This window comes from Phascolarctos cinereus, unplaced genomic scaffold (assembly GCF_003287225.1).
Source record: "Phascolarctos cinereus isolate Bilbo 61053 unplaced genomic scaffold, phaCin_HiC Scaffold_9;HRSCAF=440, whole genome shotgun sequence".
Lineage (NCBI taxonomy): Eukaryota > Metazoa > Chordata > Mammalia > Diprotodontia > Phascolarctidae > Phascolarctos > Phascolarctos cinereus.
In genome coordinates this window covers 47,629,656-47,643,111 of record NW_027556402.1, presented here as the reverse complement: position 1 = coordinate 47,643,111, position 13,456 = coordinate 47,629,656, and the positions used below count along the sequence as shown (strand labels likewise).

Sequence of the window (13,456 nt, the reverse complement as noted above, 5' to 3'; positions counted from 1 at the left end):
AGTGCACAGAGTGAGTGCTGGGCCTGGCAGCAGGAAAACCTGAGTTCAAATCTGACCTCAGACACATACTAGCTGTGTGAGCCTGGGTGAGTCACTTAACCTCTACCTTCTTCATTTCTTCAATTGTAAAAGGGGGATAAGAAAGGTGATAAAAGTGCCCACTTCCCAGGCTTGTTGTGAGCACCACGAGAGATAATATTTACAAAGTGCTCAGCATACTGCCTGGCACATAGTAGGGACTTAAATAATGCTTATGTCCTTCCTTCTTCCTATTTTAATTCAGAGCAAGAAATTCCTCAAGTACTGTGGCCACTGGAAAAGAATCTCTTATTTAGAGTACTAACAACTAAGATGAAAGTTATTGATGGTCTAAAAGTTGTAATTCTTTGGATAAAGCCTTTTTTGATCCTACAATTGCTGGTGCCCTCTAACTATAACTACCTGGTACATAATTACTTTGTATTTATTCACTTTATATTTACATTGTATGAACATCTATATGTAATTACCTCCCTTGTTAGAAGGTAAGATCCTTGTGAGTAAGGACTGTTTCCTTTTTTTTTTTTTAGGCAATTGGAGTTAAGTGACTTGCCCAGGGTCACACAGCTAGTAAGTGTCAAATGTCTGAGGCTGGATCTGAACTCAGGTGCTCCTGACTTCAGGGCCGGTGCTCTACTCACTGCGCCACCTAGCTGCCCCTCGTTTCCTTTTTTTTTTTTTTTTTACTTATATCTCCAGTGCCATGCATAATGCTCGGCACGTAGTAGGCATTTAATAATTCTCCTTGGCAGATGAATTCTCAGAATGCTCTGTCTGTTTCTAGCCTTCCACCACTACTGCTGCAGACACATAAGGGAACCTTCCTCTTTCTGTCCCTCCTTTCCTTCCTTCTTTTTTCCCTTCCTCCCTTTCTCCCTCCTTCCCTTCCTATTTTCTTCCTTTCTTCCCTTTCTCCATCCTTCCTTTCTTCTTTCCTTCCTTCCTTCCTGTTCTTCCTATCTTCTTCCCTCCTCCTCTTCCTTCTTCTCTTCTTCCTTCTGTCCCTCTGTCCCTCCCTCTCTTCCTTCCTTCCTTCCTTCCTTCCTTTCTTCCTTCCTTCCTCTCTCTCTTCCTTCCTTCCTTCTTTCCTTCCTTCCTGTTCTTCCTATCTCCTTCCCTCCTTCTCTTCCTTCTTCTCTTCTTCCTTCTGTCCCTTTGTCCCTCCCTCTCTTCCTTCCTTCCTTCCTTCCTTCTCCTTCCTTCCTTCCTTCCTTCCTTCCTTCCTTCCTTCCTTCCTTTCTTCCTTCCTTCTTTCCTTCCTTCCTTTATTATCTCTCTGTCAGAAGGTAGACAGTATCCTTCATCACTGATTCTCTGGAATGGTGGTTCATCATTGTGCTGATCAGTTAAATCTCCTCAAGTGTGCTTTCTTGATGTCTTTCTCCCCACCCTGTCTCTTTCCTCCAAAAGCTTCATAAACCCATGAATAAGTCCCCTAATTGAAGAGAAGAGAGTAAATTAGGTTAATCTTCTTCTATTTGCTTTAATTATGGATATATTAGTCCTTCCTATCCCATATTTGTATGGGAGAGCTTTGCTGGTGAGTGTTTATCTCACTTATCTGATGCAATTTGTGGTTTCTCCAAGAATTGGTTGGGAGCTTTTCTTTATGGAGCAGATCATGCCCTACTGGAAAAACTGTCCCACGCTTTTACTACAAAATAGGATGGGTATTTTGACTGCAACAGATTTGAGCAACAAATTCTAAAGGGATGGTTTTTCAAACAGGTTCAGCAAATACTGTGTGCGGAGGGAAGATAATTTTCATGTTTGAGCATGGGTAGAGCCTTGCCTTCAGAAACCTCATTATCATCCCATGGTGAGCACTTTCCACAGAAGGTTTGGAATGAGTAAGTGAATCATACATTTGGGGATTGATGAGCAATAAGCCAGCTGACAGCCCCCTTATCTAACAGACCAGGTTTATGATTTTAATGATTTCATTACCATCAGTGCACTCTCTACTGAAGATGTAGGATGGGGGAAGATGGGCATAATACTATGTCTTTTTGCTAGGTGATCCAGAAAAAACTAGATTTAAGAAAAGAACAGTAAGTTCTACTGAACAAGACAGTGGCAATGGGGACTGTCCCTATATTTTCCTTAATATAGAGGTCTTCTGGATGAGGAAACACCTCCACCAAGTTGTCTGGCACCTTTTCTTAACTTGTAGTTTCTAATTAGAGCATTTCCCAGAGCATTGATAGATTAAGTGACTTGCCCAGGACCACCCAGGTAGTATGTGTCAGAAGTGGGGTCTTCCTGGCTCCAAGGCTGGATCTTTAGTTATTATTCCATGTTGCCTTTCATAGCCCAATGATGTTTAAATAAAAGGAAATTTATCCTGGTGCCAAGGAAGCTGAAAGGATCATAGGTTCAGTGCAAGAAATATACTTAGAAGTCATCTATTTTACAGGCAGCTAGGTGGTGCAATGGATAGAGCACTGGCCCTGGAGTCAGGAGGATCTGAGTTCAAATCTGGCCTTAGACATATGATACTAGCTGTGTGATCCTGGGCAAGTCACTTAACCCTAATTGCCTCACCAAAAAAGCAAACTGTTTCATTTTGCAGATGTGGGAACTTGGATTCAGAGAAGAGAAGTGACTTGGGGTCCTTTTGACTACTCTGGGAACAGCAGTCAATCTTTGGAATCATCCTTTTCTCAGATGTAACCACTGAGGCTCCTCTAGGGAAATGTCCCTGTTCTCCTCCAGGAAGCGACATGCCTTGGGTGGATGCCTATGCAATTTCCTTTTCTGGCACAGGTCTGCGTAGGGTGTGGTGTTTCTCCACCTCCTCTGCTGCCATACCCTTTTGTTTATAGCAGAAGGAAGCTGGAAGTGGATTCTGCTGGTTCTTAAAGGAGGAGATTCATTCCATCATGCAGCAAAACAGGTGAGGACACATGTAGCAGAGAGCAGGTGGGGAGAAGGCAAGGGCAGGAGGCAGGGGGCAGGGGAGGCAGCTTCTTTGGGTAAGCTCCAACCTTGGGAACCTTGGGAATCTTTGTCGTGGCCAACTGCCCAGGTGCATGGTGCTAGAAGGTGAGGGTGAGGGTGAATGGCATGGAAATCTGATAGACTGCAAGGTTCAAGGTGAGATTTCAATGGGCTTTATTCATATTCAGTGCATAGCGCATAGAGGGAGAAATTTGGGAGAGAAATAGACAAACATATTGGTAGATAGATAAGCAGATATTTAGGTAGTAGATAGATACATGCTTAATAGGTGTCAGGCACTGTGCTAAGACCCATTCGAGTGAAAGTTGGAAAAGCCCTGGAAAAAGACAGCCTTTATGTCTGGCCCCTTGTATTGATCTGAAGCTGCTCCTATCAAGGACGATTGGTTTGAGTGTTGGTTTCCAAGCTTATAAGTTGTGAGATTTCTGGGCAAATCATTTATCCTCTGTAAACCTCGGTTTCCTCATCTGTAATGGGGGGCAATAATACATGCACCCTTTTGCCTCACAGGATTTAGTGAGGAGAGTGCCTTGTAAGGCTTAAATATTCATATAAAAAGTGAGGTGTTTTTATAATTATTATTTGTGCAAATTAAGGGACCATTTAGAGGCCCAGATGATTTCCTGAGCCATTTAAGGCTTCTTTCCTTCCTTCCTTCCTTCCTTTTTTTCTTTCTGAAGTATGTTTGAATCTCATTTTTTTAAGGAAGTTCAACTAGTCATGTGTTATGTGCTGGATATCCAACATCTGGTAGCTATTAACTGATCTACCTGTAACTGGAGTAAACGCTCTGTGGGTCAAAGGCACATATATCACATGCCCTAGAAGTCTCACTGTCCAGATGATTCTAGAAAGGGACATCACTGTGGCTATCTTGGAGTGACTCTACTGTACTATGGTGTTACAATAAGACAGATTCTTGATTGGTGTGGCTTGAACAGGTGTGGGGACTGGGACTGTACTATTTTGGCATGAGATTCATTCTGAAGTTTGTGTTGTGTGTGTGTGTGTGTGTGTGTGTGTGTGTGTGTGTGTGTGGTATACTGTTGTTGTTTTATTCTTGGAGATTGAGGAGGAAGAGGAGGATGGAACCCTTTTTGCCTTCCCATTCACAGATGTGTTTAAGAATACCCTATTCCATCTGGCAGACCCAGGGTTGATCATTCCTCACATAACACTGTGAAAAAGTCACGTATGTATTAAACACTGGCAAATTTCCATCACTTCCAGGAGAAGCAACTTGTTGAATAAATTTTAGTTGTGCAACCAGAACTAATTTATAGGTAAAATTATTTTTTGTCATCTATTTCTTCATCTAAATACTTGAAATAGGAGAACCTGTTTGGTGCAGTGGAGGGAACCTGGGACCAAATTTTAGCTCTGCTACTTAGCAGTTGTTTGATCTTGGGAAGGTTACTTAATTTCCTTGGTTTCCAATTTCCACATCTGTAAAATGAAAGTGTTATATTAGATGGCCCCTTAGGTCCCTTTTGCCTCTAAATCTATGAACCTAAAATAGCGGTTCTTAACCTTTTTTGTGCATCATGGACTCCTTTAGCAGCCTGGGGAAGTCTCTGATCCCCTGCTCAGCATAATGTGCTTTATCTATACCCATAAATGAAGGAAATGCTAAATTTCAATTAGAGGTTAGTAAAAATAGAGATATACTTTCCCCCCCATTCAAGCTCACAAGCATCCTTTCAAAGCTGTTGTTGTTTCATCCTTCCTTCTCAAAAAGGACGAATGACATCAGGAGGGTGATGTCTTGACTTGCAAGTGAATTGGATTTAAGTGAAGGAGGGCTGTACAGAGTCATCAGCCTCACTCTCTCCTTCAGAGTCAATGGAATCCAGTGGTAAGACATAGGTCAGGATGACTGGAGATGGTCCCAGATGCAGTGAGAGACCTTGGCCTAAGGTCTTTCCCAGGTCTTAATTTGTTCATTCAGTCATTTAAGGCTAGGTAAGAAAAGAAGCAAAAGATGGCCTAGTTTGCCAACTCAAAAGAATCAAGCTGAAGAGTGAGACTGACAGAGTTGCTAGTCAGAGCGGAAACAACTGCTATTTACACTCATTCTGAGCCATCCAAACCCAAATAATAAGCAAGTGAGGCTTGGGCTGGGACTTATTATTGGCCAGTCAGTGAGAATTTATAGGGGGTTGGGGGTGGTGGTAGAGAGAGTATGGCAACTTATGCTTAAGAATCTTTGGATCCCTGCCATGCCCCCCCCTTCCCCCATGTTCCTGTTCCTCATCCTTTGCTTTCTTTCTCCTTCCTTTCCCTCTGTTCTTCTCCCCTCTTCTCTTAAAAAAATAAATTTTCAGAAGTCTCTGAGGAGGCTTACCTGTCTTTGAGTCATAAGTGATTAATTTTTTTTTAATTTGAAGCCATAGTGAAAAAGTGTTCAGAAATCCAAACAAAACTCTTGTATGTTGCAAGTTAAATTGACCCAGATTGTTTCTAAAGAATTGACTCAGTTTCTCCATTCTATAAGAGCTGCGATTTATCCATAAGCATCTAAATCACTGTATGCTTGTTACTAAGCTTATGTTCCCTTCATTAAATACATCGATTTTATGCCTCTCCAGTATAGATAGTGGGGCAGCTGGGTGATGCAGTGGATAGAATGCTGGGCTTGGAATTAGGAAGACTCATCTTTTTGAGTTGAAATCTGGCCTCAGACAGTTACTAGCCATGTGACTCTGGGCAAGTCACTTAACCCGGTTTGCCTCAGTTTCTTCATCTGTAAAATGAGCTGGAGAAGGAAATGGAAAACCACTCCAGTATCTCTACCAAGAATACTCCAAATGGGATCATGAAGAGTCAAACATGACTGAAAAATGACTGAACAAACACAAAAGATTTTATTTTTATTTATTTTATTTTTAACAAAAAAGATTTTTGAGTGGAAGAATGACATACATGTCTGGGGAGATTCATAGAAAGTAGAAAGAGTATTATGGTTAGAAAACCTGGAATAAGTCCTGACTTGACTACTTGCTTCTGTAACTGTGTGACAAATTGCTTCTTTTCTGGACCTCACTTTTCTCATCTATAAAATAGGAGAGTGGGACTGAGACAGTCTCTAAGGTCTCATTTCACTCAAAAATCCTAGGATACTTTCATAATGATGATTCTGGTAGCAGAGTAAAAGATGGATTGGCAAAGCAGAGAGTGGAGGCAGAGACACCTGCTAGAAAGCTGTTGCCATAGGACAGGCAGTGGTAATGAGGTCTAATGGCAACAGAGACAAGGGTAAGAGTGTACTGGTGAATGTTTAATAACTGGTTCTCCCAAAATGTTGGACACACTTTTAAGTTTTATTTGAACTGTTAACATTTCTTCTATCACTTTTTAAAGTTTAGACAATGAAACCCCCCCCCCAATAAATCAAGCTATGATTTGTAGCATTTACCAGTTTCTGAGGTATCAATGCTCACCATGAAAATTTAACAATCAGCTCTTGTGGTACGATACACCCTCAGATGAGGTTATGGGAGAGATGCTGGCAGAAGTGGAATCAATGAGACTTAGTAACTTATTGGATATGAGAGATGAGGGACCAAGGAAGAGTTGGAGAGGACTCCAACGCTACTCAAGGGCTCAAATGAATGGTAATGCCATAGAATTCTGAGGAAGAGACATACAAAGAACAGGAAGACATTTAGGTCAATATGTCCTCTACAGCAGGGCTTCTTAAACTTTTTCTACCTGTGACCCCTTCAGGGCTTCTGTGGGTCGACCCAGTTTAAGAAGTACTGAAGGGGTCACAAGGGGAAAAGTTTAAGAAGCCCTGCTCTAAAGAGCTGGATCAATGTAAGTCAGTCAACAAGTGTTTATTAAAACATCTACCACCATGAGCCATGTACTAGGTGCTGAGAATACAAAGACAGAAGGGAAGTAGTAATTGTCCCCAAGAAACTTATGTTCCATGGGGGATGCATAGGGGAAGGGGAAAGTCATAGTAAATGGAAAAGAGCCCAGAAGAGAGATGATAGCAACCTTTAAGTTGAAACTTTAAGAGAGCGAGCTGACCAAAGCAAAGCATGTTGAGAAGAGGACTGATTAACTGGGTGGGGAAGCAATGACGTGTAACCCAGGGAAATACATTCATTGAATTTTTTGGTGAATGTTTAAAAAAGAAATGTTGTGAAGAGTTATTATTTTAAAAAAAATGAAACTGACCACTGTATAATTACAGTGGCAAAGTTTGGCCCTAGAAAAGAAACGAGAAAACACACCTCCAATGTGTCAGAGAGTTCTGGGGAGACTTGTATGAAATGGTGTAGAGTGGTCTAATCAATGCAATGACCAACCATGATTTCAGAGGACTCAAGATGAAACATGCTATCCACTTCCCAAGAGAGAGCAAAGGGACTCAGGGTATTCATTGGGACATAATTTTTGGATGTAGAAATTTATTTTGCTTAATTATACATATTTGTGGCAAGAAAAAAAAAGGTAGGCTAATTATTGGGGAATAGTCCAGGCAGAGCCTCAAGTAGATGGGAAGAAGTCTGTTATTAAAGGCAGGTGATTAAAAGTCTAGGCAAGAGTGGAGGATCTGAGGCCTTGAGGCCACATGTGGCCTTTTAGGTACTTGGGAGTGGTCTTTTGACTGAGTTCAAGTTTTAAAGAACAAATCCTTTTATTAAGGGGGTTTGTTCTGTGAAATTTAGATTCAGTCAAAGGGCTGCACTTGAGGACCTAGAGGGCCACAGGTTCCTTACCCCTGGTTTAGGCACAGCTCTGCCTCACTGCAAGAAGTGGCAAGGCTTAGCAGTATAGGGTCCAGGTGTATGTGACAGGACTAATCTCACAGTGTTTCTCCAGCCATGGCACAGGCAGGGAGAATACAACAGTCATTGACCTTTCAATTGCAGGAAGCAGGAAAGGGTTTCCTGCTCAGATACTGGAAAGAGGATGGGAAAGAGGAACATAACCCTTTCCAAGGTGTACTTTGGCATACCTCACAAGGCAGGCCTACATGGGGGTGTACTGGAGATGACTGAACTGGCTCTTAAAATATGTTAAATTTTTAGTGTGAGCATTTACACTTCAGAAGTTGGCAAATGCCATATAAATCAGGGATGGGTGGCTAGGTGGCTCAATGATTCCAATACTCACTGAACCTCACTGCTTCCCATTTGGCGGGTATGTAATAAACAGATGACAAATCAGTGAATGAATGAATGAATGAAGTGATAATTCACTGAGAGCATATGATTTCTTTGGATTTGGTCAGACAATGGACCAGGTTCCATTTCAATTAAGTCTTTTACAAATGACTGGAAATTCAGCAAAGGGATATAAGGAGAAAGACAAACCAGATGTGGGAGGTTTCATTTGAGCATTTCATTTGGCTGCTTACCTGAGACAACTTAAAATCTGCCAGTCTGAGGCAAAAGTAATCAGCTTGGGAAAATTCCAAGTTGCAGGGGAAGTGAAATCAAATAAAGGTGTTCATTTCCCCACATTTGCTTGCTTTGTAAATGTACACAGTTATTTATTTAAACTTGAATGATGGTGAATATAAATCTTGTGAAGGTAGCTAAGTGGTATTTAAAATATGCTTCTTAAGGCGTCAAAGAAATACAATGCAAATTGACAGTTTGGGGCACCATTTGCTTTGTGATATAAATGTTCCACAGAATGTAAATTCCTTGAGGACAGGGACTGATTAAAAAAAAAATCTTTGTGCTCAGGCTGGTTAGCCCAGTTCCTCACACATAGTGGGTGCCTAATAAGTGTTTGTCAAATTGATGCTTTTTCAGTTCATTGAAAATTTCCTTAAACTGGTGTTGAAAGTTTTAATAAATGATACTTATGAGTCTAGACCGATGTATCCTGAAAGGATGCTGTTGTAATTCATAGATAATCACTTGTAGTGTGTTTTCACCAGTGACATGCCCATCCATACCAGAATGAAAGAAAACCAAAGATTTTACAAATATTCTCTAGACATATACTTGCGCTTCATGTCCTTGGACATTACCCAAAATACCATTTCCCTATGAGGTTAGGGTTAGGGTTAGTGGCACCATAGTGCATAAATTGCTTGGCCTGGAGTCAGGAAGACTCATCTTCCTAAATTCAAATGCTGCCTCAGACACTAGTGTGACCCTGGACAAGTCACTTAATCTTGTCTGCCTCCGTTTCCTCATCTGTAAAATGAGCTGGAGAAAAAAATGGCAAATGACTCTGGTATCTTCGCCAAGAAAACTCCAAATAGGGTCACAGAGAGTCTGAAATAACTGAAAAAAATAACTGAACAACAATTGGGTCCAGCGAAGCTAGGACTACTTGCTCACTAAGGGACTCATTTGCTCTGGACGTGCATGTGGTGCTTGGACCAGGTTCAGTCCTGGAGGAGCCTGAACATCTGGTCAGGTTCCATTTATCACACTCATTTCCTTGTTATTCTCCCACCCTGGGGCTCTGAAAAAGTTACTTGTAGCTTAGGTTTGGCTTATGTGCTCTAACCCTAACCCTAACCCTAACCCTAACTCTAACCCTAATCCTAACCCTAACTCTAACTCTAATCCTAACCCTAACACTAGAAAGATAATCAGTGTACAGTGTAAATCAGGTATGGGACAGTCATTTTTTTTCCCTCCACACAAAAGAAATGCTTAACACGGAAGACCTACAAGTGAGTATTGACCTACAATTTAAACAAGATACAGTAACACTGTCATACTCTCTTGGGAGATAGAGCCTTCATCAAAATATAAAGCATTTTGTGGGACTGCTTAAGAGTCATTTTACATTTCACTTTGGCTCTGTACTATTCAAACAATTCCTTTGGGTTGTTTGTCTTCTGAGGAGCCCAGCTGAGAAGTTGAGCTCCTTTGCCTGTTTGTGGGATCCTCTCTGATATAACTTCCTCTCGTGCCATTTAACACTGATCCAGGAACCCAGGCCCTCCAGCCTCTCACACTCACAACCTTGCCTTTCAAGACTGGGTATGTTTGATTATCTATCCTCGGGAAAGGAAACAAATCAGAAAAGGCTTCCAGGGGCCAAAAGGGTCAGGGCCAGCTAAATACCTGCCATATATGCCACATGGGACCAGCCGCCATTTTTACCTCTACCCTTTGAGAGGTAGACCAAATATGATCTGTAGCCAGGAACAGAAAAGATCAACTACCTTGATTTTTCTTATCATGGATTTCAATCTTAACCCCACCTAGGGATAAAGATTATAGTCTACAACTATGCAGGGCTTATCAGTTTCAAAGGACAGTGTTGTAAAGTAGAAGGAGAGCCAAGAAGGCATGGGTGTGACCTTGGGTACATCACTTAATTTCTCAAGAGCTCTGGGCAATTTTCTGAGACTCTAAGTTTCAGAGAAGATAGAGAACTACAGTGGTAGAAGGAAAATCCTTTCTTCTGGGAGTTCCCTGGTACAGTGAAATCACAGGTTCAGTGCCCTCTTCCCAGTTCCAGATGGTCTCGTTTGATCTTCACAAAAATCCTGTGGGGGACTTGGTCTATCCCTATCTTCATTTTACAGATGAGAAAACTGAGGCTCAGACAAGTGACACAGCTAGTGAGTGACAAAGCTAGAACTCAACCCAAGTCTCCTCACAAATGTGTGTCCTTAGTCCTCTACTGCAGTTGGGGCAATGGTGTGTGGATGCTCCGATGTGAACACATCCCCATTATCTGATAAACACCAGAACCTCCAGAAGTGCTAGCCAGTAACGTGGCCTTTGGAGGCACCTCATTGTTACCAAAGGTTTGTACACATGGATACTTTTGTGGCATAAGCAATGCATCTCATTTCCTTAGTGAGGACGTAAATATTTTTAAAAATGTCCTTGGAGGTGTAGTTTATCTTTTTTTTTTTTCCTTCTGATTGATGCCAAAGGCCAGATCTCATTACATATGGCAATTTTTACTTCCTGTTAGAATACCTTGTAGAAATCTCTAGAATGCTGGGTCTGGAGTCAGGAAGACCTGAATTCAAACCCAGCTGCAGACACTGGTTATGTGACCCCCGGGGAAATCACTTCACCTCTGTTTGCCTCAGTTTCCTTACTGTAAAACGGGGATAATAATCGCACCTATCCTGCAGTTGTTTGGAGGATCAAATGTGTTAATATTTGTAAAAAGTGCTTAGCACAGTGCCTGGCACACAGTAGGCACTATATAAATGCTTGTTCCCTTCTCTTTCTCCTATATTTTGTATTCCCTACTCCACTGCTGAACATAATGCTTTGCATGTAGTAGCCACTTAAAAAGTATTTGATTAGCTCCCCCATGGGGCGCCCAGACCCGAGCCGGACTGGAACCCAAAGCACAAGACCTCAGGCTAGATGTGAACTGGATCTGTTGGATGGGCAACTCTTTCTTTTCCTGGAACACAACTGCAAATCAGCTTCATTGCCTAGCCCTTCTACTCAGCTCTGGAGCTACAGAGTTCAACCAGCTCCTGCTCTTACTTCTACATAGTTAGGGGAAACTAAAGGAAAATATAGCAGCTCTGATATGGCAGAGGTGAAGTCAATGTTCCGAGAGGTACTTCTCAAACAAGGTCAATTGTCTGTGGAAGATGTGGCCACCATGGTGCTGTGCAAACCCAAACTTCTGCCACTAAAATCTCTGACTCTTGAAAAATTAGAGAAAATGCAGCAAACAGCACAATAAACTATTCGCCGACAGGAAATGGCAGAAAAAGAACAGCACCAAACAAACCAATGAATGAATGATTTATTCATCAATTTTGGTTACTTTTACTTGCTACGATAGTTTTTCAAAATAATTCACATTTGTTTGCAAACCCTGAAATTTGTACTGAAATTAAAATTCATGTAAAATAAGGGGATAAGTATAAGTCATCAAAACAACATAATGAACTTAAGCTTTTATAATTCCTGTTATAAACTACGGTCCAACTTTCACTTTGGCCATATTTTATTTTAATCTTTAGTATTCTGTTCAGTGATTGTTGGAATGCTGAGTTCTACCACAAGATTGCATTTGTCTAGGTGTTGTTCAACATTCCTATTTTTAACAATTTTAGAGATCCAACAACCCATAAAATGTGTAACTTCATGAAAATTCTACACATTGGCCTTTTTGCATGATATATCAAGACCAAAAATGAAGTTTATTTTTTTAAGTGTTTTGAGTTTTTCAGTGGAAAGTGTTGGAGAGAGAAAAATACTTAAACAAAATTATAAAGATACTACATAAGCATATACATATATACACACATGTTATATACACATGCACACATATTACATACACAAACACACACATATATATTTGAAAATGCATTCAAATCACATCGGAAATAAGCTGAGTTTCTTTTTAAGGATTCACCTGGGAATCTGAAGCAGAGGGAATGAGTAGATTTGTGAAATAAGATTTCATGGTAGACTTTTACTTTCATTTGATAAAAACTGCCTATGTTGGATACAATGTTTTTTTAACAGAAGTTACAGCCAATCTTTCTTGGCCAGCAGGAACAAAATAAATGTAGCAATATTCCTGAACAATAAAAGGCTGTCTTTTTTAAAATAAAAAAAAAGTATTTGATTAATTGAATTGAATTCATTAATGTAAGACATTAATTTCCATAGGATCAAATTTCAACAGTTTCTTGTTCTTTTGACAAAATATACATATGTGGCTCTATCTGTAATTTGTTTTGAAGCTTCATAGTTTTTCTCTTTGCTGTAAATTCATAAGAAGGAAGCAACACTTTGTGGAACTGAATTGGATAGGTTATCTCTCATAATGCACATTTTCAAAACATCCTACATTTCTGACGCAAGACAAAAGTGATTCCAGAAAAATTGGGGTCATCAAATAAAAAGGCTTTCAGATTTTATTTTCTCTTAGGCTTAAGAAATTCTGTGTAAAATGGGAAATCACTGGCATTTTATATTTTTGACCATTGCAGGGGCCAGAAACCATTCTACTGTTAAACACAGCATAATCACATTAAGTCTTTTTCCCAACAGTCATTTGTTACTATAAAATAAGACAGAATTAAATTAGCTAGACATGCAGAGAGAGCTTTTGAGACAGCTCAAGTTTAAAGCTGTATTTCATCTGAGCTATGCTGCTCCATAGTCAGCATCTCTAAGCTATTTGCATTATTGTATCTAATAGGCCTTAATCACTGAATCCTATAAAGGTAGATAGGACCACCTTCTGCCTTCCACTTTAAATAAAGGAATAATTCGCTTAGAAAATGACCCATCAAAAGGCTTCACACACACCAAAATATTTATGGCAGCACACTTGTGGTAGCAAAGACCCGGAAACAAAGCAGATACACATTGAATGGGGAAGGGATGGGCAAACTGTTGTACATGGATGAACGGAATATTACTGTTAAGAAATGACAATTATGATGAATACAGAGAAGCATGATGATGCAAAATAAAGGAAGCCGAGACAAGAAAACAACACCCAATATGATCACGACAATACAATGGGG

At 40.5% G+C, this 13,456-nt stretch overlaps 1 protein-coding gene and 1 pseudogene across 1 annotated transcript in view; both read left to right on the top strand.

The window, feature by feature from the left end:
• Nucleotides 1-2,879: 2,879 nt before the first annotated feature.
• PAPSS1 (3'-phosphoadenosine 5'-phosphosulfate synthase 1) overlaps nucleotides 2,880-13,456 on the top strand; it is a 164,560-nt gene continuing 153,983 nt past the window's right edge. Inside the window, exon 1 of the mRNA XM_078148591.1 lies at nucleotides 2,880-2,935. Coding sequence (XP_078004717.1) covers nucleotides 2,922-2,935 — 14 coding nt within the window. The 5' untranslated portion in view covers nucleotides 2,880-2,921. The remainder of the gene's footprint in view (nucleotides 2,936-13,456) is intronic.
• LOC110218642 (BBSome-interacting protein 1 pseudogene) lies at nucleotides 11,268-11,867 on the top strand (annotated as a pseudogene).